Source organism: Xenopus tropicalis, chromosome 5, assembly GCF_000004195.4.
Source record: "Xenopus tropicalis strain Nigerian chromosome 5, UCB_Xtro_10.0, whole genome shotgun sequence".
In the NCBI taxonomy this organism is placed as follows: Eukaryota; Metazoa; Chordata; class Amphibia; order Anura; family Pipidae; genus Xenopus; species Xenopus tropicalis.
Window position 1 is genome coordinate 67,438,327 of NC_030681.2, and position 27,988 is coordinate 67,466,314.

At 39.9% G+C, this 27,988-nt stretch overlaps 1 protein-coding gene across 1 annotated transcript; it reads right to left on the bottom strand.

Moving 5' to 3' along the window:
* Positions 1-1,317: 1,317 nt before the first annotated feature.
* On the bottom strand, positions 1,318-4,097 carry LOC105947352 (serine/threonine-protein kinase mig-15-like). Its single transcript, XM_031903119.1, has 7 exons — positions 3,767-4,097; positions 3,552-3,677; positions 3,334-3,444; positions 2,583-3,195; positions 2,237-2,309; positions 1,933-2,108; positions 1,318-1,401 (listed from the first exon to the last, which is right to left on the bottom strand). The coding sequence occupies exons 1-4, from the start codon at positions 3,782-3,784 to the stop codon at positions 3,097-3,099; spliced, it is 354 nt and encodes a 117-aa protein (XP_031758979.1). The 5' UTR covers positions 3,785-4,097; the 3' UTR covers positions 1,318-1,401; positions 1,933-2,108; positions 2,237-2,309; positions 2,583-3,096.
* Positions 4,098-27,988: the final 23,891 nt, after the last annotated feature.

The window sequence follows — 27,988 nt, forward strand, 5'->3', positions numbered from 1 at the left end:
CCAGACATGACTTATTCCCTGCTTTTATTTCTTCAATATTAGTATCACTTTTCACCCATTTCTCCCTCCCCTGCCCCTTGATTGCACCTTCTCTTTTCAGTTACCGTTTTCCCTTGCACTACAAGTGTCCGTCATCTCTAACACTCCCTGGCAATACAATAAAAAGGCAAGAACACCACAAAATATGTATTAAAGCTTTATTTATAAAATAGATTTTATTTGTTTGTATTAAATTTTAGTCTAAAAGAAACCTGCCTATTTGCTAGTTGGTCCAAAGGAAGGCGAAAAACCACCATCTGAAGCCAGAGCCAATTTGCCTCAGAGGGGAAAAAATTCCTTCCTGACTCCCAAAAGGGCAATCGGACAAGTCCCTGGATCAACTTGTACTAAGGGTTTATGTCAGTGTGTATGTGAGGGGATTAGAGAGGAGGTGTCGCTGGCTCTACAGTGGGAGATTTGAAGTGTGTGAGGGTGGAACAGAAGATAAATGGAAGAGACTAGCTGAAGAGAAATAAGAGATTAGAATAAGGCAAAGAGCATGCTGGTTGAGGAGTAGACAAATAAAGGGAAGGCAGGCGGTGGAGCTAAAATTAAGAGAAGAGACCTTGGGTGGAGCTATGGTAATTTGAATCTAAGGTCCCACTGGTGGAGCTGTGGTGTTTAAAAAATGTGAATGCCACTGGTGAATCTGTAGAAATCTGTGGTGAGTATTACTGTTGCTGTGGTTGTTTGAAATGAAGATATTAAAGGAAAGACATCATTGGTAGAGCAGTGGTAGTCTGAGATATGATGACAGATAATGATGACAGATCTACAGTTAGAAAAACAGATCTGAATGCAGATGTTAAAGGCAGAGACTGCTGGTGGAGTTACAGTTATTTAAAGAGGAGACGCCACTGTGGAGGAGCTGGGGCAGCTGCAAGGATAGTGTTGATGGAGCTACAGATGCTAGAGGTGTGGTAGTCTGAGGAAAGAGCCTAGTGGTAAAGGAGCAGTAGAAGAAGGAGAGATGGTACCTTTCTCTGCAGATGTTCCTTTCTCCTTGGATGGTATACAGGAGACTCACCCTGGGCACTTGATGTTATTGGCCACAGGATCACACACAGGCAAAACCCTCCAGGGCCATTTGCTGAGCCTCCTTCTGTTCTAGTGATGTTTCAGTTGCGCAGAAGTCACAGGCTCGCCGTAGATGTTCCATGGCACAGCAAGGCCGTAGATGATCCATGGCCCAGCAAGGCCGTAGATGTTCCATGGCCTGCCGTAGCTGTTCCCTGGCCCGCCGTAGTTGTTCCCTGGCCCGCCATAGCTGTTCCCTGGCCCGCCGTAGCTGTTCCCTGGCCCGCCGTAGCTGTTCCCTGGCCCGCCGTAGCTGTTCCCTGGCCCAGCGAACTGCTCTCAATCCTATACAGATAAATAAAATCACAGTAAGGAAAAAACAAATCCTTGGGACGGCCTTTCATCCAACTAGTCTGAACTACTGAACCCATTTCACTACAATTACCAGCAGATTTGACATGGCGGTAGTTCCATGATTCTACTATGAGTATGCTGCGTCTGCTACTGACTTGCAGCAAGCGAATTGGATGCAAATGCTGTTACTATTGCTGCGCAGAATGAACTTCAGTTTACAAAAGCACCTACTAATTAGCGCATGTATTGCTGCAGGCGCAACAGTTGCTAGAGTAATGCAACCAACTAGCACTTGAGATTTATAACAGGAAAGCTGCAAAATAAAACTTATATGATTCAAAAGCAACATTATATTACATTATATTATTGTACTAAAATGTAATAATAAGGTAAAGTACCCCTCTAAAAATATGTTTATTATTCCTAGCACCACTATTACAATTCCAGCTCAAGCAGCTTCTCATTTTAGTAAGTTAAGTGATGTGACAGTACAGCCATAACAAATATAATGGATTCCCTCACCTTGTTTGGCCGGCCGGTTCTGCACAGCCCGAAGGTGTTCCTCGATTTCAGCCCTGATGGTCTTCGCAGGGGGCAGTTCAGTAATGAACGGGTGCTGCAGGAGCTCTTCCGCACTCCATCTCCGGGAAGGATCCTTCTCAAGGCACGACTCCAAGAAGGACACAAAAGTTTGAGACCTGGAAAAAGGAAAAGATTTGAGCAAGATAAACAGATGTATCGCTTTAATCGCTAATATGCCAAGGCGAGAGACACACAGAGTTGCAGTATCAGTATCGCACAGTGACATGAGCTGGGAAGGACTCACCAGGTCCTTGATATGAGCCTCGGAGAGTCGTTGTTGATGATCAGGTCCGACACTAGTTCCTGATCGGCGTATGCTAAAAGTTAAAAACATATATATATCAGTCCCTTCAAACACGAAGCTGAAGTATTGGGGCTTATTCGCTATTTCCACCATAATAGACATTTTGCTTTAGAATAATTATAACAAACAAAACATAACAAACAAACAATACCCCTGCACATAGAAACACAGGCAAAGCCTGTAATTCTGAATGTAACAGATGACTAAATAAAGGCTCTTTGCCAGATTGGGTAACAATTCCTTGGTTACAATGTACAGAAACCCACAATTGTTGTGATTCACTTACGTGTTTTTCCCTCGGCCATTTCAATGGCAGTGATTCCAAGGGACCAGATGTCACACTGGAAAAGAAGACACCAAAGAGCATTAGGATAGAATTGGGTTAGCGTATGATTTAGTTACTTGTTACCAGGGGGTTCCCAATGGCTTCATGTTTAGCACTCATGTAACTGAATTGGCCTTTACTGAATGCAGCACCCATTTGTGCAGACACATAAATGCCATTGGGTCCTCCTACTGCTTCTACAACATACTTTGTTGTCAAATTCCGGTTCCCTGTCCCTCCTCCTAAAGGCCTCGGGCGCCATCCAGTGCGCAGTCCCATCAGCCTGGTTGCACTTCCCTGTCTGTGGGTCCAGGTCCCAGCAGTGTCCGAAATCGACTGAAATGACAGATTAAACATATAATTGGAAAATTCATTCATTTTAAGGGCAATAAGATATAAACCTGTATCATGATACCCTTTGTACTTTATATCCACAGAAGCTTCCCCCCATCCATTCATCTTACAACTATAAGTTTTACTCACTGAGTTTGATGTTCCCCTTCTTGGTGAGCATCACGTTGGGGCTCTTGATGTCCCTGTGAACGGCCCGGTGGTGGTGAATGTGGTTGAGAGCCTGGGGAGATTGAGATGTAGGTTATAAGAATATAACGGACATTTGGCTAAATATTCCTAACAAAGAGCGTGTAACACAATGTAGGATAATGTAAAGCAAAATAATAGAAGAGTCTTTAAGGAGTGAATCCAAGTTTACCTTCAATACCTCCCTGCAGACATAGCCAATCCAGGTCTCCTTCAGGGATTGGCCTTCGGTGCTGTCGATCAGGTTGTACAGGGAGCCGCCGCTGCAGTACTCAAGGACAAGCTGCAATAGGAAGGAATGATTTCAGGCCGTGTATGTATTTTTTCGCCTCCAATGGAGATCTCTTTGGCACATAAGGGATGAATGTGATGCAACAAACAATTTCTTACCTCCAGATACTCCGATGACTCCTCGTTTGGAGCAGGGTGGTAATAAGCTCCATAGTAAGAGGCGATGTTCCTGTGCCTGCTGAACTTCAGGAGAAAGCTTACCTCTCGGCAGACTGACTCCTCATCCTGGGGAAGAAAAATAGAAACCCTTTAGCTCACATAGGCAGCCACACAATAGGGATGATATGGAGAAAGGAACTATAAAGAAACCTTACCCGAGTGATGTTGGCCATCTTGACGGCTACCTTACCTCTGCGATGGTGATGGCCCTGTAACACACACAGAAAGGTGTAACTGACATTCAGTATTAGCTGGAAATATCAAGACTCATATTGGGAACAAACTGACAGAAATATTGAGTTATTAAGGAATGTAATCATGTGCATAGCAGGGATAGTGATAGCACTTTCAACTTGCTTTCAGCTCCCCCTGCTCTCTAGGAATTTGGTTGGTCCCTTACCATGAACACGGCTCCAGTGCCGCCCTCTCCGATTTGCATCTCCTTGGTCAGCCGACCATCAGGAGGCTGGGAAAAATAGATAAATAGAATTAAAGGGGAATTTTATTGATAACATAATATTCCACGGGGTAAAAAATATGTATTAACTACAATGGGGGCAGATAGGAAGGAGAGGGACTTTTGGGAAGGAGGGGCATGAGAAACACATGAGAGACAGAGGCAATTGGCAGGTGTGAGGTACATAAAACTGGGGGGGTATCACCAAACCAACACCCAAATTCCATGCTCTAGCAGCCCCTACAGGGTGTTGGTCATGTATGTCACCCTCTTTCCTACTCACCTTATAAATTTCGGAGAGGCATCCGAATTCAGCTGTACGCTGAGGGAAAATTAAAAGATGTTGTTAGTTTAAAGGGTCATTATTAGGCCCAACACTTGCTGAGTAACAAAATGGTACTACCCTGTGTGCCCTTCCACTAGAAGTGGGGTCCCATAGCAAATTCACTTTAGGGCCTTTTAAACCTTGGCCAAGAATGGGACTTTATTCACAAACCAACTTATTAGTCTTTGCCCCACTGTGCCCCTTACACCCCCTGGGCCCCCAGCAGTCACAGGGTCTCCTTTCTCTATAGTTACACCCCTGGATAGTAAAGAACTGTCTGATAAAGTGTCTGATTCTGGGATAAATTGGCCCCATATAGAAGTAGATATTTATTCAGGCTTATTAAAGAGCCCCATATGGGCAGAACACTGCTCTGTGTGTCACTGAATGGGTTAACATTCTATACTTTACACCAAAACCCTTGAGTCAAATGAAATCCATAGCAGGAGCCTTACCTTCCTCCGGGGGGCGCAGAATGGCATTGCGCCCTAGTGGTTTTGCTCTTAAAAGAGCAGTTGGGTTTAGAAAAAAAAAAATCAGCTGATATCAATGGAAGATGTTTTTTCCAAAGAAAAGCTGAAAATTTCAGGAAAATCACTGAAAATCGCTCTGAAATAGCTTTGAAATCGCTCAGAAATCGCTCTGTCGCACAGAATTTCACTGTATGGGGGGACAGAAATAAAAAGATATAAGTTCCATGGTCCGGCCCTCTCTGCTATACAGATCAGGATACACTGCATTATATTCACATTATTCCCCCCTGACCAATCCTTCCATTTTACCAAAAAAACTGATATTTATTCTCTATGATATTTTCATTCAAATTTCTGAAATCTGATTTCTGTGTAATGTGACATTATTTCAAGTTAGCAAAAATCATGCTGCTGGCTTCTGCAGCAATAACGGCATTAAAGGTGAAGTTCCCCTTTAAATTATGGTAAAACAGGTAGCAGCATTTCCCCGTATTTGGCACCATCCGTCCATCCTTCTATTAGAACATAATGCCCGGTCCCTCCTGCAATGTTATTACCACCATATAACTAAGGCCCAATGGTGGGAGAGCAGATAAGGATTCTGGGAGTTGTAGTTCTGCAGCACCTTGGGGGCCACATGTTGGGGGACTATGGATATTCTATTCTATCCTTTAGGTCAGAGAAAAAACTGGAATAGGCACCTGCCCTGTTATACTACAATTCCCAGTATCCAATGTAACCCAGTGCTGTCATGCCTGGCAATATACATAGCACCCAGGGGCAAGGAACACACATATATATATACATAGCACCCAGGGGTAAGGAACACACATATATATACATAGCACCCAGGGGTAAGGAACACACATATATATACATAGCACCCAGGGGTAAGGAACACACATATATATACATAGCACCCAGGGGTAAGGAACACACATACATATACATAGCACCCAGGGTAAGGAACACACACATATATATACATAGCACCCAGGGGTAAGGAACACACATATATATACATAGCACCCAGGGGTAAGGAACACACATATATATACATAGCACCCAGGGGTAAGGAACACACATATATATACATAGCACCCAGGGGTAAGGAACACACATATATATACATAGCACCCAGGGGTAAGGAACACACATATATATACATAGCACCCAGGGGTAAAGAATGGCTGATAGTGGCATATGTAGCCCAGTAACCACTGAAAAATCTATGCCACGTTGTACTGACCCCCTGCTTGTGTTTCGTAGTTCAGAAGGCAACTGCAAAGGCTTTCAAGGCATGCTGGGAGATATAGTTCTGTGCTAAATAACTATGGGCAAAGCTCTATATAACATCATCACCCCCCCATCACTTGCACCAGTCCAGGTGGTGATATCATTACTAGCATAGGATACTGAGATTCTGACTGTTTAACAGGATGAACCAATACATGGGTCGGGGGGTTTCAACTTGCACAGTAGGGAAATAGCAATAATGGCAGCTCTAAGAGCAGAGGGGATCCCATATAAAGGAAGGGAGATGATTACAGGTACTTGTTTTGGATTTCATGAAAGAGAACAGTAGTTGGATTGGGAATGATGGAGCACATTAATGTATCCCCTGTATGAGTGTCTGTATGCTCCACCCACCTCTATAGTAAATATTAATATACCTAAATAGGTTGCAGCCAATCACATTTGAGTTTAAGATTTTACCTATGACTGGCTACCAAGATCCAACATGTATATAAATAATGCTGAGCTGAATGGGACCCTAGCAACCACAGGACAAGGGCCACAAGCTGCAGGTCTGATAGGGGATGATGGGAGTTGTAGGTCAGTGACAGTTACAGGACTACAGGCTGAAAGTATGATAGGGGATGCTGAAAGTTGGGACAAGCAATGGCTGCCTATCATTAACTGCCTCAGACAGCATCAGTGGCCCATTAATGCCTGCAAAATGGCAACTCTGAAACTTTATGCTTAAAAGCTTTTTAAAGAAGGCAGTTTTATGTACAAAGTAAGAAACAGAGAGAGAAATATGAATATTAAGAGCATTGGAGGCAGAACCTGAACACCAAGTGGCCAACTGTCATCCCAAACACTGTCAGACTTTGCCCTTAATAATAATAACTTGTTTTAATACAAAGCAAAATTAAAAACAACATAAATATTAATATTAGAAGAGGAATCTGAATCCCAAATGTTATTTTATGCTTTTTGTATTTATTCTGAGAGGTCTGTAGCCTCCCTGCTCCCCTATTTATTCCCCCAACCGCTACTCTCCAATAGTCATGTTTTATATGTATGTATTTATGTATTAAACTTGAAAAATTCTATGCAAACCCAAGGCTAATATCCCAGGCGCTACCTAGTGATGCAATTAAGTAGTGATTTTCTGCATTTATGTCATTATTTTCCTAAAATGTCCCCCCAGCGTGTGGCGCACTCCACTTACCTCTGATCCCAGAAATGAAAGTGAGAAAAGCCGTTAATAACGGACACTCTAGCAACCAAATGACAGTTAAAACGGTTAAACTTAAGAGCATCACAATGGTTCAGTCACACATCAGGCTTATGGCAGTGTGACAGTGACAGTTGGTGGCTGTGAAATAGCAGCTTTGAGACTTGTAGCTTAAAATCATACAAACCAGACACTTTTAAATACAGTGTGACTTACAGTAAGCAATGGGAATATCAATATATTAGAAGAATGTGGATACCAAATGTTATTTTATACTTCCATGTATCTATGCTGAGAGGTTTGTAGGCTCCCTGTCCCCCAATTCTTCCTACCAACCCAGCTCTCATAATAGAGTTTTATATTTATTAAATAAAAAAATATTAAATAAAAGAATATGTGTAAAACCAAAGCTAATACCCCAGATGCTTTATTTCATTTCTGCCATTATTCGTCTCCAGCGATGAGCTCTCCCACCTGGGCTGAACATTTCCATCTTTCTCGTACCCCTGAGCAGAAACATAAAATTATAGACACCATTGGATACCCCTGTTTGAATCACAGGGATATTAGAGTTGCAGTAAAGAGAAATAAACCATATTATTTATATTTGTGGTTGTGGCGATTATTTTTTTTTCTATTAAACAGACCAACTACAGTAAGGTTACACTTTGCAAAACACTTTGGGGCTGATTTACTAATCCACAAATCCAAATCCAAATGGGAAAAATTCGGATTGGAAACGAACATTTTGTGATTTTTTCGTATTTTTTGCAATTTTTTCGTCGCAGTTATGACTTTTTTGTAAATTGTTGCAACTTTTTCGTAGCCATTACAACTTGCGCGAATTGTTGCAACTTTTTTGTAGCCGTTACGATTTGCTCGTATATTGTCGCGACTTTTTCGTATTGAGCGCTTGTAAACGGCGGGCAAACCTTTGCGACTTTGCATGAGTTTGCAAGCCTCCCATTATTTTCATTTTAGCTATTTTTTCTGACTTTTATTGCATTTCTTTAAAGAAAGCACACACAAGTTAACGTAAATGCACACAGCCTACAAGATATTAGAAGGAACTTTGAGCCAGACTGCAAGAAGACAGAGAACATTATGTACTAAACAAATGGGAACAATGTGGGAGACTATGGGCAGAGTCACTGTCAGAATGCTACATAATGTGCTGTGGTCACTGTTACAATACATTGTGTGCAAAAGAACCTTATATTGGAACTTGTGCTTTTCTTTTGAGATATTATTGTCATTATAAGACCCTTTGGGAGAAATTTTTAGATGTAGGTTCTGATTAGCACCAAGCAGCAGTGAGTTTTGATCAGCCAAGAAAATGAAAACAACAATGCGATTGGTTGCTATGGACAACTGCCCTGGTAAAATTTAGCACCTATAATAATAAATTAGCCCCTCTGTTATCAGTGTGAATCATTGTTGAATAAGTGATGCTCTTTGGTGGTCTGTGTTATAGACTTATGGAGCGATTGTGGATAATGATAGGCACTTAAGGTGGCCACACACGTTTGGATTTTAGTCTTCTTCCAACAACATTCGGATATCAGTCGTAAATTTAAATGCAAAAATATTAAACTAACATTCAGACTGAAATTGTAGGATAAAGCCCTTAAAATAACAAATGGGAGGATGTTCTGAACATGAAATAGTTAGCAGACACCAATCGTACGAAAGTGACTTCCATTGGATATTCCATGGATATCATCTGATAAACAATATTTTATTGTTATACGGCCCAAATTTATAACTTCTCCGATCAACTAAATGAGCCATCACCATGGTAGGAAAAATCATAGGTACGCGTATGGCTAGCTGTACACTTGGCCAGATGCAATTCAGTGAGAAAAGGTTTATCACATGAAAACTTGATGCAAATCAATTCAGAAAGACATATCTTTTTTCATGTGAAATCTTTATCACATGGAACTCTCCAGCAAGTACAGATGCAACGTAGTTCCTTTACCATTTTGTTGCATTATGTCTCTAACTGGTTGTCCCAGAGATAAAAACATACCAAAATTTGCACAGTCTATGGCATTTTCCATTGTATTTTGCTGCCAAGTCTTTGCACTGTAGCACCATCTAGAGCAGGGATCCCCAACCTTTTTAACCCGTGAGCAACATTTAAATATAAAAAGGTTGGGAAGCAACACATGCATTAAAAAAGGTCCTGGGGTGACCAAAAAAGTCTGTAATTGGTTATTGTGTAGCCTGTATGTAGACTGGCAGCCTACAGGAGGCTCTTTTGGTAGTACCCATGGTCTTTATGCCTCTAAAACTTGTCTCCACGTTAGACATTTAAGAATGAAGACCTGCTTTGAGGCCACTGGGAGCAACATCAAAGGGGTCGGTAAGCAACATGTTGCTCGTGAGCCAATGGTAGGAGACCAATGATCTAGAGGCAGGACCTAACATCCAAAAAATGGTGTCTGGAACATGGTGAGACAAAATGAGAAAACTTGCTGGCTGCATTTGTAGGTGAACCAAAAGAGGCTATAAACGTGCGCTTCCCTGTTTTTAGAATTGAACACTGACATCTACAAGCCAGTTACTGAACTGCCAGGAGAACACAGAAAACAGCTTCCCATCTAAACTGTAGGGCCACACTTAGGTGTCCAAAACTCTAGGGGACTAGAGAACCAGTGTCGGGCTGGGCCCCAAGGGGCCCACCAGAAAACCTTAGACCCTAGGCCCACTCTTCAAACTATTTTTCCTCCTTTCCCCACCCAACCTCTTTATTCTCCTAGTCTCTTTTATTTATATGCTAGCATCTATATTTCCATCTATTTCTCCTCTTTGTTTCCATTCAGAAATTGTGAATGAACATGAAGCAGGCCTAATGGTCAGGCAGGAGGGCCTAATGACACCTGGGCCCACCAGGAGTTTTCCTGGTATCCTGGTGGGCCAGTCCGACACTGTTTGCACAGTATCCCTGGGAGTCAGTGGGAACTGCCAGACGTAGTTAAGAGGTTAATTTTTTACACCAGCAGTGAATCCACTAAGTGTCACATTAGCTGTAGGTCGGTCTATATATGGCCCATATTTAGCCTCCCCAAACAAAAATGTCACCCTCCGCCTATGAATACATTCTTTAAAAATCATACAATGTGATTTCCTGAATTTTTTTTTAAATGCTTCCTCTCACAGTGGGAATGCACCTACAATGTGAATTTCAGACCCCTCCATGATTTCTACGTAGGAGAACTTGCAAAATCGCAGGGTGTTCAAATACTTATGTTCCTCACTGTAACTACTATTGCTGAGAGCTAGAGCATATCTGAACAATGCTTGCAATCCGCCTTAAGAATTGTCTGCATTATATCTTTAATAACAGAAAGGAAAGATGTTACAATAATTCAGTACTATATGCAATTCACAAGCATAAAAATGCTCAGGGTTAAGCAGGGCACTAGCGTCAGCATGCTATGGCTGAACAGGTACAGATTATTTTCACATCTTAAATTAATTTTCTTAAAGATATAACATTGGATATTGATAGCAGTTTACCAGTGGAATCTCCATTGCATTACTTCATAAATGCTGACAGTATATTATAAACATGGACAGTAATGGACAAGGGAAACATCTTAGACTTGCGCCAATTTAGAAATAAGATGTAAGAGGTAGGAAGCAACCCTATAAAGTGAGCAACAGGAAAGGGGGCATAGATGGATCAGGAAATTTGGAATCATGAATTAGTCAATCATGATTGTATTACCTGTGCCTTATGTCACTGACAGCGGCCCTATCTCCATGTCCCTAGAAAATGACCCTGATCAAAATGATATCTCATTCAATTTTATTGGAATTTTACATTATACATTCTTTTTTCCTAACTACAACCATCTGTTAAATTACTAGTCTTTCAACTGGTCCCTGTAATGCACTTAAGCACAGCTGGTTTTATAAGTTTTTTTAAATGCTCAGCAAGCCTCCTGACATGTGGAGAATGGTGTTAGGTGTTAATCATACCCAGGATTTGTCTCTTCTCTCTGTCATATATGTGGCTGAGGGTGTTAATCACAGAATACTCTAACACAATACTGTTTTTGGCTGTAGAACACTATTTAGATTTCACACATTTGACACTTTACCCTTGGAAATTACAAATGTTAATACTTTGTCTCACAATTGCAAACTTGTTGACCAACACCATAGACTCTTTCCATTCCTAAAAGCTATATCTAATTTTTATATTCCAAGAAATCTACCACCCTCAAGAGAAACATTACAGAAAGATTTAATTTTAAGGTTTTTTAAGAAAACATATTTGATTTCCCTGTTAGCTCAACAGCACTGAATGTTACAGATGAATCTTATAAATTAGGTTTTCTTGGCCCCAAGATACCTTAACCCAAACTTTTATTTTTTGTAAGTCTGTTCACTTACTGGTCTGACTTGCCAAAAATGCTTTAAATATGTTTATAATAGAAGGGAAAAAAACACTTGTTTTGAGCTTACAGACCTAAAGTGCGCTGGTAATTACTTTACTGAATTGACCTTAATGTGTGTGCCTTCAGGCATATTTATGACTATCAGGTTATTGCAATGACCTTGAAATGATATGCATGATCGAGGAATTTGAACTTCAGCATTTCAGCAGGGCTGTGAAAACCATAAAACATGATTTGCAGTGGCAAGCAAGAGGGTAAAAAAGGTAAAACACTTTTTATAATATTTCTCTTGTTGTATATATAAAATTGTTGAAAATATAGGGACCTCTAATTGCACTGCTTACTGTTTGAACACAGATTAGTTGTGTTCAGCCACCAATGATTATATGATATCATAATGATATGATTAAACTTACCGTACAAAACAAGTTTTTATTGTGAACGTGTTGGGGTAAAATCTGATGGACTAATAAGCATTTCTTGAAATGCTATGCATGTTTTAGGGATTTGGATTTACGAACTTTAGTAAGGTAAAGAAAGACATTAAATAGCCACAGGAATTGGGTAAATATTAATATAATACAAGCAGATATTCATTCATGCAGGTAGTTATTGAAAATATGAATGTACCCAGGGTTGGCTGGGGAAAAAACCTGGTGGGCCCCAGCCCTAGTGGCCCCTGGCAGCCCAGACTCAATCCCTGTTACTGCTCCCCCAGCTGCCAGTGTCCTCCCCCGACGCGTTTCACCTGCTCATTCAGGGGAGGATGTCAGGTGGGTGGTGGTGCCACTTCAGGCGTGTCTACATTACCACTTCTTCATTACCACTCTAGCTTTCAGATACCGAAGCTTTACATTTGAATTATTCCAGTTGTTTTATCTTACTGAATACTTGATTTGAATGTATAATTAGAGTTTGTGAGTTTTAGTGAAAAAAACTCAAATTGCGGTAAAATAAAAATTTGAGTGTTGATATACAGCCCCTTAGTAATCCATGTCCATAATTTGATGAATTTAAAGAATAATTTTCTCTAAAGGTTAATTTTATTATTTTACTAATGCATAAAACAAGTAAACAAGGTAAACAGTGGTTTCCAGGTCACAGTGTTACATAGCGGGTTTAGCAAGGTAATACAGCAAGTTTAGTAGGATGAGTAGGAGTTGGTACAGAAGAGGATAGTACACTGTTATTAAAGCCCTGAATACAACCATGGTGTCCAGATACATTCAAATTTGGTCTGAGTACCCCTAGTTTCTGATGTATTGCTTTGTTAACCAATTGTTGCCATGAAGACATCTAGATTGTAAGCTCTACCCGGCAGGGACCTCCATCCTCTTGTATCTTTGACTTTTAATTTATTGCAAATGTACCTTGTATTTATTGTTATTATTATCTTAACCCCCTGTTAAAGAGTCTGATGGGGGTGATATAGACTTGATTTGGGATTTTGTATTGAATAAGCCTATCCTTGGTAAAAATTGGGAAACTGTAACAGTTCTCTGTTGCTTCCTCCCAGTCCTCGTGGATCATATCTGGTTTAGCCTGGAGATATTTGTCCATTATGAGGACAAAAGGTTGGGGGACTGAGTTTAAGAGAAAATATTATATCCTTGAGATCAGTTTGGAAGTTTCAGATGAGTGCAGAGTATCTTCTAGGGATGTGACTTGAAGTGATGAGAATTGTGTCCTAAATATGTCCTGAATAAGTTAAAGCTATTTTGACACAGTTCCTGATATGTGGGGAATCCTGAGTTTAAAATACGGTATCCAAGGTATTTCAATCCTATTCGGGGCCAGAATATATATCCTTGGAGCTGTCTAAAATGGATTAAATGGAAGTTTCCCTATAGAGGGAGTTTAGGGGAGAGCAGTGGAGGAGAGTTAGCCAGGCATTCAAAGGCCAATTGCCATGCTTTGTGTGGGGTAGGCAGAGAGAGGGGTGTGGGCCAGTGTCCTTGGTGGGGCAATATGGGAAGTTTTGGAGCCCAGGTATTGATTCCAAAATAAATGATGGTAAAAGCCAATTTGGATTGTAACTGTGAGGAAGCACCAGTGCAGTGTACTTCACAGGTGTGAGGTCAAATAATACAGGCATAGGTCTGAGAGGGCTAGGCCTCCAGCCATGTATAGGGCTGTCAGTTTATCCCAAGCTACTCTTGGTGATTTATTGCTCTATAGGGTGAGAGGTTTGACCAGTGCTTAAGGTCCTCGGTCATGGATGATTGCTGGGGATTTAATTGAATGTATTGGGCGATATCCTAATGGATTTCTATACCCAAATATTTAAAAGAGGATACCCATTTCAGTTGAGTGCCAGGAGGTTGTTCTGGTATTGGAAAGTTATCTATGGGGAACAAGGAAAACAAGTTAATCGATAGCACCAAGAATTGCCCAAAGTGATCTGCTGTTTGGAGTAAATTGATTAAAGATTATTTGGGGTCTGCTAAGTATATCTACAGGTCATCAGCAAAGAGCAATACTTTTTCTATAGTGGTGCTATAAGTTAATCCTTTAATTTGGTTAGCCTCTCTAATCAATGGCTAGTGCAAAGACAGAAGGGGAAAGGGGACAACCCTGTCTTATACCTCTGGTCAGTGGGAAGGAGGGGGATACAAAGCCGTCAACCCTGAGACCATGCCCTCAGGCTTTTGCACAGTAGCCAAACCCAAGATATAAAGCTGGGAGAGAAGATGGCTAGAGGGTTGGAGGGTTTTAAATTAGGCATGGGGGGGAGGGTGAAGTGAGCCATTCTGTGATAGACAGGTTAGATGAAGTAGTGGCATAGTAAGGGAAAATGGGGGAGGACAGGAGAGTGGTTGTTAATGGTATATTCTCTACTTGGAATAAGGTTCTCAGTGGGGTCCCTCAGGGTTCTGTACTGGGTCCATTTGTGTTTAACTTAAATGAATGACTTAGGGGGGAGTATTAAAAGCTATGTATTAGTGTTTGCAGATGACACAAAACTCTGCAGGCCAGGCAATTTTATGCAGGATGTGGCATCCTTGCAGCAGGATCTTGACCAACTGGCAATCTTGGCAGCTAAGTGGCAGATGACATTTAATGTGGATAAATGTAAGGTCATGCACCTGGGATGTAAAAATATGAAAGCCATTTATACCCTTAATGGGACTGCACTAGGCAAATCCATAATGGAGAAGGACCTTGGAGTCCTTGTAGATAATAAACTTGGCTTTAGCAAGCAATGCCAGGCAGCAGCTGCAAGGGCAAACAAGGTTTTGAGCTGTATTAAAAGGGGTATAGATTCACGGGAGGAGGGGGTTATTCTTCCCCTTTACAGAGCGCTGGTAAGGCCCCATCTAGAATATTCTGTATAGTTTTGGTTTTCAGTGGTGAAATTGGATATTATTGAGTTAGAGAGGGTCCAGAGAAGGGCAACTAAGCTGGTAAAGGGTATGGAAAGTCTCGGTTATGAAGAACGACTGGCCAAGTTAGGGTTGTTTACACTGGAGAAGAGGTGCTTAAGGAGTGATATGATATCTATGTATAAATATATAAGGGGATCATGTAATATTCTCTCTAATGCTTTATTTACCAGTAGGTCCTTCCAACTAACACGAGGGCACCCATTCCAATTAGAAGAAAAGAGATTCCATCTAAATATTTGGAAAGGAATTTTTACTGTGAGAGCTGTGAAGTTGTGGAATTCCCACCCTGAGTCAGTCGTACTGGCTGATACATTATATAACTTCAAGAAGGGGTTGGATGACTTTTTAGCAAGTGAGGAAATACAGGGTTATGGGAGATAGCTCTCAATACAAGTTGATCTAGGGACTGGTCCGATTGCCATCTTGGAGTCAGTAAGGAATTTTCTCCCCCTCTGCAGCAAATTAGAGAGGCTTCAGTTTTTTTGCCTTTCTCTGGATCAACTAGCAGGTTATACATGCCTTTTTTGCTTTAAGCATGCATTAAAGTTGAACTTGATGGACGTGTGTTTTTTGTCAAACTAACTTACTATGTTACTATGTACAGTATCTCCTCCTGTGATACTGGTTTATGAAGTTGTGCTTTCAGCTTTGGAGGTAAGTTTGCAATATGGACTGTATCAAGGTATTCTGCTAGTTGGGTTACTGAGTATGTTGCTGTAAAGGCATAAAGCTTAGTGTAATACCTAGCAAATTCTGCTGCTATATCCTTTGGGTCTGTATATTCTATGCCTTCATCCATAATAAGTTGGGCTGTCGCTGTTGAGTTAGATTGGGTTCTGGCTAGATATGCCCATAATTTAACATTTATCTCCCTGTTCAAAGAAGCACTAGTATTTGTATAAATGTAAAGAAGTTTTTTTACACTGTTTCCACATGCACGTATCATTTCAGTATATGCTATAACAAACATGGTTAGAATCCTAGTTCTAAGCACGGCCATTTCCAATCTTGATGACTGAGGTCATTTTCCATGTATCACTTATTACAGTACAATGCTTTTGCAAAACAATATAAATCATCATTAAATACTGTGAAGCCTGTACAGGGGAGTAACAATCTCAGCATACCTCAAACGTTTTGGTATGGCTTGGCTCTGTCTCCTGTAGAACAATTATATTAAGCAAGTATTCTCTTATTTTTAAGGCCAGTCTGCTGGGGTTTGTTGCCCTGCGTGGGGTAGAGATTGAAACCCTCTGCAAGAATTATTTCCCTTGTTTCATATCCAAAACCTGTCCAAAAATGTGTCTACATGTGAGAAGTTTTCTTTCTAGGAGATAAATACAAACAATTTAATGCCTATGATAAGGATGAACTTTCTCTCCCACATAATGTTCTCAGTAAGGAGAATTCCCATAGGACATTTTACAAAGCATAAATTATTGCAGGGGAGTTAGATATAATAATTGAAGTGAATTTAGAAAGGTAAATGGAATGCTTGTTAAATAAGAGGCAGACCCTTTCTGTTTTTTTAATTTCCATCTCTGTCCCTTACACAAATAGAAACAATCACTGCAACAGATGGCCAAATGGGCTGCATTTTGCATTCACATGGTTTTCATAAATTTGGGTTGAGGGAGGATATAAATAAACAAATGGTGTGAATACAAAGAAACACTTAAACCAGAAGTTATGTAAGTAGTCCACTAGGCGTTAAACAATATTAACACCTTTTAGTTAATAGGGTGGAGTCATTGTAAAGTGTGCAAACTTACCAATCCCAATAATTACTTTTATATAAACAATTCAATTGTTTAATTAAATAAATCAAAGCTTCAGTTTGAGATGATGAGATTGCTATGAGGCAGTTAGAGGTTTTAGTAGTTAAAAAAGCAACTGACTTTTCTTCAAAACATGTCTTTATTACTGCAATGGTGCAGCAGGTGCCTTTTTTGCTCTAACCATGCATTTAGGTCCCTGGCACTGTCATGATGGCTAACAATTTACACAAGAGTTTGGCTGCAATATTGTCTATTATACTGACATGCTGGATGCTGAAAAACTGACTATTTTACCTTTTCTGCATCAGAGCAGATCAAGGGGGGCTGCATTGCTAGTGCAGAGATCACTATTGCGGTCTCTGCAGTTACATAGTAACATAGTAAGTTGGGTTGAAAAAAGACATATGTCCATCATGTTCAACCATAATGCCTATATATAACCTGCCTAACTTCTAGTTGATCCAGAGGAAGGCAAAAAAACCCATCTGAAGCCTCACTAATTTGCCACAGAGGGGAAAAAATTCCTTCCTGACTCCAAGATGGCAATCGGACCAGTCCCTGGATCAACTTGTACTAAGAGCTATCTCCCATAACCCTGTATTCCCTCACTTGCTAAGAATCCATCCAGCCCCTTCTTAAAGCTATATAATGTATCAGCCAGTATGACTGATTCGGGGAGGGAATTCCACAACTTCACAGCTCTCACAGTAAAAAATCCTTTCCGAATATTTAAATGGAACCTCACTTCTTCTAAACGGAGTGGGTGCCCTCGTGTCCGTTGGAAGGACCTAATTGTAAATAAAACATTAGAAAGGTTATTATATGATCCCCTTATATACTTATACATAGTTATCATGTCACCTTTTAAGCGCCTCTTCTCCAGTGTAAACAGACCCAACTTGGCCAGTCTTTCTTTATAACTGAGACTTTCCATACCCTTTACCAGCTTAGTTGCCCTTCTCCGGACCCTCTCTAATTCAATAATGTCCTGTTTGAGCGCTGGAGAACAAAACTGCACAGCATATTCTAGATGGGGCCTTACTAGCGCTCTGTAAAGGGGAAGAATAACCCCCTCCTCCCGTGAATCTATACCCTTTTTAATACAGCTCAAAACCTTGTTTGCCCTTGCAGCTGCTGCCTGGCATTGCTTGCTACAGCCAAGTTTATTATCTGCAAGGACTACAAGGTCCTTCTCCAAATGTAAGGTGCATGACCTTACATTTACCCACATTGCCAGTTGGTCAAGATCCTGCTGCAAGGATGCCACATCCTGGATAGAATTGACTGGTCTGCAGAGTTTTGTGTCATCTGCAAACACTGATACATTACTTATAATACCCTCCCCTAAGTCATTTGTGAACAAGTTAAACAAAAGTGGACCCAGTACAGAACCCTGTGGGACCCCAGGGTTGAAGCTCCTCTTTTGCCACCCCTGGTAACTAGCTGCTCATTGCCACCTAAGCAAGGTTCTCAGCTCATCTCATGGCAGGAACAGCCCTTAGAGGGAGTACAATGAAAGCAAACATTGATCTGGGCTTCCACCTAAGTGCAATTAGTCCAGCCTTTGTAAATGTGCCCTAAAGTCTCTCAAGTAGGCTCACCAGCTTCTAGTCCCAATGCTTAAAACCAGAAGAGGTGTGGTCTAGCAGACCGAGGGAAAGTGGGATGATGTCACGGGGGGGTGTGGGGGGGAGGCCAAATGCCTAATGCCCCCTTTCATAGCATGGGCAACTCCTTAGGCTACCTAAGCCGGTAGGAGATAAATAAATCTTTTCCAAAGTGTAGTATTAACCAAAATGCTGCGGGGAAATATGAGAATATATTGATCCTTTAATGTGAATATGACATAATTTCAGTATTTATTTTTATAATTTTATTGTTTTGCCTTGTATACACCTAGTAATCTACAGGCTAATCCTATTAGTTACAGACACCTTAGGTAAGATTACTTCAAACGGTATTGTTTTTAAGAATCTAGTAGAAGCAAACAGTAGGAGAACATAAATACTCTTAGCAGATGGTACAACACTTAAAACTGAATTTTTAATTTTACTTATAAGTAATATTTCTGTTCAGTTGTTTAATCAATCCTTTAATTCAACATTAAGAGAACAATATTTTTAACTCTAATTCAATTTACCGTATATACTCGAGTATAAGCCGATCCGAATATAAGCCGAGGTACCTAATTTTACCTAAGATAACTGGAAAAACTTATTGACTCAAGTATAAGCCTAGGCATCCATTTCTTTTAACACACCTGCACACTAGCTTGTGTCATAGTAGTAAGGGCAAAGTAGTAAGGGCAGCGCCGGATTACTTGTCCAACTGGCCAACCATCTAAATGTAATCATTTTAATTTTGAAAAACCTGATGGGGCTGAACCCTTATTTAAAAGAAACTGCCGGATTACTTATACTTTACTTATTCATGTAAAGACTGCCGGATTATTTATACTTAACTTATTCATGTAAAGACTTTATGAAAGTCTTCCTTATTTGTAACACCCCTTTAAGTCTAAACTGCCGGGCTCTAGTTACACAATAACACTGGGTAGCATGTAAATAGGAAACATAAAAGAGAAGTGTCATAAATTCCCACCTGTGTTCTATATGGTTGGGCAGGAATAGTCCCTACATGGAATGATTTTAATGAAAATAATAATAAGAAACTTTCTGTCTTGTGCAGATGAATGTCGGAATGATTTATGGAGAATCAAATAAGTTCTTAGTAGATGTTGGACCCTTTGCACAGACAGGAACTGGAGATACCTCTAGGCCGTGACTAATAAGCATCCCAGAAATGCCTGTTCCACTCCTAGGGGAATCCAAAGATAAACTTAGTAATGAATGTACTGCTGGGGGTGGGATCCAGGAGTGTGAGTCATGCAAGGCCCAACTCTCATGTCTGTGCCAAGTCTCACAGAACCTCAATAGGGATCTCCTCCTAGATAAACCCAGTCATCTACAACAGGAATTATTCATTAAATATTTGTTATAAAATAAATAGAAAGAGGTTAGTTGGACTGCAGATTTTGGGCCCCCTTCTCCAATGGACTCTTGGCCAGACTAGTAAGTGATGAGCAGCTCCACCATCGTGCTTGACAAAGGGGGTTGCACGTCAGCAATACAAAACTGTAAGGGCTTTGTTTTGTGCAACCATCACTAGGGACATACAGTTTTCAACAATATAGCTGTTGTGCCATATTATCCCGCTCGCACCCCCCCCCCGTGCAAAGGCAGCCCATATTACCTCTCGACAGGCATCGGCACACGCACACTCGCCCGGTACGCACCCGATGTCTGGTAATACGGGCTGCCTTTGCACGGGGGGGTGCGAGCGGGATAATATGGATGCGCCCAATGGCTGTAGAGAGGTAATATGGGCTGCCTTTGCGGGGGGGGGTGCGAGCGGGATAATATGGACGCGCTGATGGCTATAGAGCCCGATGGGCTGCCTTTCATACTTGCCTCGAGTGTAAGCACATTTTGTGTGCTGGAAAACTTGGCTTATACTCGAGTATATACAGTATATTCTATAATATCAAAAATAATAATAATATCAATATTTCTTATTTCGAAAATTTCGAGTTTGTGAATTTGAATTTGTTTTTCTAAATTGAATAAACTTGCATATCGAATGGTTGCTTATTTATTAATAAAGAAAACTTTTTCAAATCAAAAATCCCGAAAAATTTGATTTTGAAAATATGCCTTTACTCTGCCAATGACAACTCCCATTGACTTCTATAGAAACTTGCAAGCTTTTACATGGCAAAATTTTACATTTTTGCACTTGAATTCAAGTTTTTTAAGCTAAAAAAAACTCGAATCGCAAAAAAAAAATCAAGCTCGTCTGTTGGCAAAGAAAATTTGGCTCTGCTAGTGAGAGTGCAATAGCAATGCGGCCCCCATTGGACCAGTCTGACGCTAAAGTTGTCAGTGCGGAACGGTATATATATAAATATATTTATAAATATATAAATGTATTTCACACACATGCAATACATCAGGAACACATTTCACTCGACCAAACTCTCCTAATATATTGCTAATGTACGTATTTATTCACATAAATAAAACTCTTGTATCTATAGGGCAATAACTTCTCTTACCTTTAAATCCTATGCTCCATTTTGTTTATGACATTCTGGAATAGCTGCTGACATTTTTGGAAGAACTTGGGCAACTAAAGGACAATGGGCTTTCTAATTCCTTCATTATAATCTGTGTCTCACTTTTCCTTGTCCAGCTGTGGAAGAGAATGTTTGTGCTGGCCTGAGACGTACTAAAAGGTTTGCCAAAGTTCAGAAAGCATTGCCTAATACAGATAGATTTTCGCTTGCAATAGCGAAATAAACTTGGGGAAACACAAAATCCCATGAAAACTACTCTATGACTCGATACCTGTAAAATGATTTTGCAGCCCACAGACATAAAATATAATTTTAACCTAAATGTTATGTTTACAAAATACACTTGCCAAAAAGATTAGTATTAGATGGGAAGGTATAAAAATACAGTATCTTGCTTCACCAAGCAACCATTTATTTTCCACAATGTCCATTGCAAGTGAGAAAAATGAATGCACAACACATTTTATATTTAGCTAAAGAAACTATTGCCTTTTCTAAAATAATTTAGTTATCAATTAAAAAATGAAGACAAGTTGCAGTAACAGGAAAACAAAATTAAAAGACAAATTCAGTGGGTGGATGTCATTATGCTAAGTATGCACCCTAAAACCTGGTGGTTTAACCTGGTGGATCTGCAAGCTTTAGGAAAGACAGTTCTCTACACTGAAGAGACATGAGGACTTTATGTTACTGTCAGAAGCTGCTGGACTAAAAGAGAGTTGAACTGGACAAAAAACAAAAAACAAAGCCTACAGTAAAATGGACATAGAATGGCTGGTCTTTGCGTGCTATGAAAACAATATATATATGTTCTATAGAATATTGCCTATACCACAATAGCAAACCAGAGGTTGCTTAGGCATTGCAAAATGGTGCCCTTGAGAAAAGCATAACTAGAAAGCAAGGTTTCACAGAGCCAAATGCGAAATGACAAAATACATGTTATTCAGGAGAATAAAGAGCAACAATATCAGAGACCAGCGCCGGATTTGTAAACTGGGCGCCCGAGGCTGCCCCGATACTGCGGCCCCCGCGATCGCGCATGCGCGAAAACAACCCAACCCCCCCCAACCGCGCACGGTTAAACTCCCATACGGAGCAGTGGGGAGAAGTCCCCATTGCTCCGTACGGGAGTAAAACTTCAAAGTTTCATTGCCGTGGGGTGGCATGCCGCCCGGGCCTTTGTGGCCTCGCCACAAATCAGGGCCTGTCAGAGACCATTCTACTTAGTTAGTTCTGGTTTACTACTGGAGTTCCAATAAGCCTTAAAGAAAGCAAATTCATTCTAGTTCAGCCAGATCAGACTGTAGAAGCCAGCTATTTTAAAGCACATGAATTTAGGAATCAGCAGGAAGTGCATAGAATAGCAAGGGATAGGCATATATTATTTACAAAAGAAATTTACAAATATAATTAAGATCTTTTAAAATGCGCAATGTATTCTGGAATATTTTCTTTTATTTGACAAAGCTTTATTTTTGTGTCTACAACCCCTTTAAAAGTTTTGGGCTCCACAAGAGGTTCGTGCTAGATGACCAAGAGACTTGATTAAAAGGGTTGTTCCCCCTGTGATGTAGAGAGTGATATTCTGAGACAATTTACAATTGGTTGCTAAGGTCCAAATTACCTCAGCAACCAGGGAGTTGCTAAGATAAAGTTGCAATGAGAGACTGGAATATGAATAGGAGAGGGTCTGACTATAAAGATAATAATAAAAAGTAACAATAACAATAAAATTGTAGCCTCATAGAGCAATAGTTTTTGGCTACCGGGGTCAGTGACCCCCATTTGAAAGAGTCAGAAGAAGAAGGCAAATAATTCAAAAGCTATACAAAATAAATAATGAAGATCAGTTATGGAATTGGCCATTCCATAACATACTAAAAGTATTTTTTTTTTAGTCAAATCTTTCTTCTATTGATTCTATTGATTTTGTTATAACAAGAGGGGGTGGTACAGAAAGAAAGAGGGTAAAGCAGATTCACTTTGTTAAACTCTGCAGACCAGTCAATTCTATCCAGGATGTGACATCCCTGCAGCAGGATCTTGACCAACTGGCAATCTGGGCAGCTAAGTGGCAGATGAGATTTAATGTGGATAAATGTAAGGTCATGCACCTGGGATGTAATAATATGCAAGCCCCGTATACCCTTAATGGGACTGCACTAGGCAAATCCCTAATGGAGAAGGACCTTGGAGTCCTTGTAGATAATAAACTTGGCTGTAGCAAGCAATGCCAGGCAGCAGCTGCAAGGGCAAACAAGGTTTTGAGCTGTATTAAAAGGGGTATAGATTCACGGGAGGAGGGGGTTATTCTTCCCCTTTACAGAGCGCTGGTAAGGTCCCATCTAGAATATGCTGTTCAGTTTTGGTCTCCAGTGCTCAAACGGGACATGATTGAGTTAGAGAGGGTCCAGAGAAGGGCAACTAAGCTGGTAAAGGGTATGGAAAGTCTCAGTTATGAAGAAAGACTGGCCACGTTGGGTCTGTTTACACTGGAGAAGAGGCGCTTAAGAGGTGACATGATAACTATGTATAAATATATAAAGGGATCATATAATAACCTTTCTAATGTTTTATTTACCAGTAGGTCCTTCCAACAGACACGAGGGCACCCACTCCGTTTAGAAGAAGGGAGGTTCCATTTAAACATTCGGAAAGGATTTTTTACAGTGAGAGCTGTGAAGTTGTGGAATTCCCTCCCCGAATCAGTCGTGCTGGCTGATACATTATATAGCTTTAAGAAGGGGCTGGATGGATTCTTAGCAAGTGAGGGAATACAGGGTTATGGGAGATAGCTCTTAGTACTAGTTGATCCAGGGACTGGTCCGATTGCCATCTTGGAGTCAGGAAGGAATTTTTTCCCCTCTGCGGCAAATTAGAGAGGCTTCAGATGGGGTTTTTTGCCTTCCTCTGGATCAACTAGTAGTTAGGCAGGTTATATATAGGCATTATGGTTGAACTTGATGGACGTATGTCTTTTTTCAACCCAACTTACTATGTTACTATGTTACTATGTTACATAATACAAAATATTCACTTTGCAGGGTTAACAACAAGTAAGTCATTGCTATACAGAAGTTGTAAGGTACATAAAATGACATTTTAGTTAAGTTAGTAACCATTGGTTTTCATTGTTGTAAATCTTAACTTAACATCTTAAGGGTTTCTAGCCACATAACACACAAAAAGTTAACTTAAAGCCCCCTTAACTATCATTGCCTAGACTCCCTCACCTCTCCCTTATCGCATAGTTTGTAAGTTTACACTCTGTCCCTATCACTAACCGATATCTAAAAATCCAGAGAAGCGCAGCAGCGCACCTTGCCAACATCTCCTTACCGACACTTCGGTATCTCCGCTGATACGAACGTACTTGCGCATGCACAGTTAGAGGTAGCAGGAAATCTGCTTCAACTGCTCATGTGCAAGCAGGTTAGGTGTTGGTGGTGAGACCCGAAGAGTCTTCAATCGGAAAGAAGATGTCGGCAAGGTACATGGCTGTGCTTTTCCTTAATAATAGTTAAGGGGGCTTTTTGCGCCCGGGGGTATAGATTTTCCTTTAGAGGTGAACCACCCTTTTAAGTGGAAAGCCTTTCCCAACTAGTGAAAAACCAAGGCAATGCAGTATAATAAAGAAAGTTTGTCACTGGTTGACCATTCAGATGCTTCTAGTATAAGCCTAGAGTTACTTACCCTATACTGCAGCCTATATTCACTGTTTATTCACCTATTTAGAAGTATCATAAACCAATGTGTAACCCTAGTTGGTGAGTACAAAAATACCCCAAAACATTTAGTTAACCAGGGCTCTGTTTTTTCAGTGCAATAACCATTGATATCATATGTATTATATAGCTAAATTTGCTCTTGTTGTTAGGAGAACATCAATATAAACACTGTAACTATAGCACATCTATAGGGACAAGCAGAGGCAAACATATTTTTGTAGTTTGTCTGAGAACAGTTTGCTTAAGTCTAGTCAGTATGATTACATAAGTAAAATGTCCAATAAATTACCGCAATTCCCTTTTTTCCTGCCTCTTTTACTGCACTGGCCAACTGGCCTACACATTGTGTGTAGACTTCCAGCTGTGTTCTTTATTGCAAGAGAATAAACCATTTCCTTTACCAAGCCGCAGTTTATGGTGGAGACCAGACATTTTACGTTAGATGAATAATTTGTCTGTGTCTTGGGTTCATATTATTTGAAAACACAATAATGATTCATAATGAAAAAGACCAAAATAACCATAGGAAAGATACTCTCAGATTACCTTTATTTTCTCACAGCAGTAATGCAAAATTCAAGAATTATGCAGGCATATAACATATAAAATCATTTATAATTAACACAAGGACTTGAATGAGTATAATATAGAAAATAGGATTATTTTCTATAGATCGTGGTTAAGAACCCTAACAGATAGAGAGAACATAACATACTTTTATTGGGAATTACTACTTTTTACAGATCCATTGCTGTAATTCCAAGGAAGCTTTTCCACATTGAGGAGAATGCACTGGTGCTCATAAATGAGCCTTACAATACACAAACTGCCCTGTCAAAATAAAGTAGATAAAATATTTTGGGTGAGTAGTAATAAAATATCTGCATGCAACATCATTTATGCAGCTTAACATAGTAAGTTAGGTTGAAAATAGACCTTGGGGCCGATTCATTAAAACATGAGTTCGAATCCCGAATGGGAAAAATTCGGATTGGATACGATAATTTCTGAAGGTCGCAAATATCACGAAAATGCTTAGTCATGATAATATCGTATTGGTGATCCGAAAGTCAAAAAATTTTCATACCGAACAATTGTAAACAGCGGCAGAACCTTTCGCGCAAGTGTACGAAAAAGTCGCGCAAGCATACAAAAAAAAGGCGCACGGGCGTATGAAAAAGTCGCTCAAGCGCGAAAAAAACGGCGAATGAACGCTCGGAGCATTCGTGTCTTAATAAATCTCCCCCATACTGTACATCCATAAAGTTCAACCTTAATAACCTGCCTAACTGCTAGTTGATCCAGGCAGAAAACCCCATCTGAAGCCTCTCTAATTTGTCCCAGTAGGGGAAAAAAATTCCTTCCTGACTCCGAAGATGGCAATTGGACCAGTCCCTGGATCAACTTGTACTCCCATAACCCTGTATTTCCTCACTTGCTAGAAGGCCATCCAACCCCTTCTATAGCTATATAATGTATCAGCCAATATGTTCAGGGAGGGAATCCTACAATATACATAGCCATACCCTGTTGTCCCTTTAAATTATAGTGTCTTGTGTATTATGTTAGCTAGATGCACAAATAACAGCACCTTCTGTACATTTATATCTTAGTATATCCATTGGACAAGCACAAAGAGTCATTTAATACAATATATGTGTACAGTGGGAAATATACAATGACTTTCTTTTTTTACAAAATTTTACAGAAATTGCATTGGGTTGTTTTTTCTTTAGCATGTGCAACAGTTGTGTTTGTTTTACTTAAATTCTGTAAATGTGATTATGTCTTTTTAAATGATGTTCAGGAAAACAAAATGTACTCCCTAAATAACAAGCCTACTATGTTATGGATAATTTGCTATTTAATGAGGAAGACTGTTTAGCTTAGGGAAAATGTGGTTAGACTCAAGTTCCATGCACTGCAGAAAGCTAACCTCTCCACCGTTTCCTGCGCATGGCTGTTTTATAAGACATTAGAAATATTTGGGATAATATAGGTTAGCCAAGGAAGGAGATTCTCTTTGGACCATTTAAATCCTTAAATAACCGGGGAATGACTGGAAAATAAAATAATGTGGTCACTGCAATGATGTTGCTTCAAATGACACAAAATCCAATTGAATTCAAATATTTTCCAGAATATGTATATAAATCATTGTGAATTTTATGCAAACAATACCAGAACCCAGATTTCTAGGAAAGACATGACCCTGGCTGGGAGTTCAGCTATGTGAATCCACAGAAGTTCACAAAAATATGTACTCTTTGGGGCTGATTTACTAACCCACGAATCCGACCCGAATTGGAAAAGTTCCGACTTGAAAACGAACATTTTGCGACTTTTTCGTATGTTGTGCGATTTTTTCGGATTCTTTACAAATTTTTCGTTACCAATACGATTTTTGCGTAAAAACGCGCGTTTTTCGTATCCATTACGAAAGTTGCGTAAAAAGTTGCGCATTTTTCGTAGCGTTAAAACTTACGCGAAAAATGCGCAACTTTTCGCGTAAGTTTTAACGCTACGAAAAATGCGCAACTTTCGTAATGGATACGAAAAACTCGCATTTTTACGCAAAAATCGTATTGGTAACGAAAAATTCGTAAAGAATCCGAAAAAATCGCAAAACATACGAAAAAATCGCAAAATACCGATCATTACGAAAAAAACGCAATCGGACTCATTTCGACCCGTTCGTGGGTAAGTAAATCAGCCCCTTTGTCTTGGGGTTTTTTAATTACGTATTAATATTAATAATAATATAAAAATAATGTTAATCTCTTTGTTAAGTATCATAACTTAGAGCTGTAAAGGACAGTGGAATGGCAGCTTTGTGTTAGCCTTATAAAATTCTTTAGGCACCATGCCCAAAAGTCATTCTTTAGGGGTCTGTGCTGGAAGAATTTGAGTGAAATACTATTTTTATGGCCATGGAGTCCCACTTCTGAATGCATTCATGCAATAAACATAATTACATTTATTACGGGGTAATATAATAAAATTGCCCAAGAGCAGTAACTCATAGCAACCAGTCAGCAGGTAGCATTTACTGGTCACCTGTTTAAAAAAACAATCTTATTGTTTGCTATGAGCTACTGATTCTGGGCAAATTTAGTGCCTTTTATTACATATTGGGGTTAATGTTTTTGTAAAATACATTTTCAGGCATTATTAAATAACATTTATCAATGATTTACAAAAAAAATATTATATACA

Excerpts from the sequence above, each read along its gene's own strand:
- LOC105947352 (XM_031903119.1), bottom strand. Across the intron at positions 3,445-3,551 it reads AGTCATCGGAGTATCTGGAG|CTTGTCCTTGAGTACTGCAG; the intron begins GTAAGAAATTGT and ends TTCCTATTGCAG. Across the intron at positions 3,196-3,333 it reads TCTGCAGGGAGGTATTGAAG|GCTCTCAACCACATTCACCA; the intron begins GTAAACTTGGAT and ends CAATCTCCCCAG.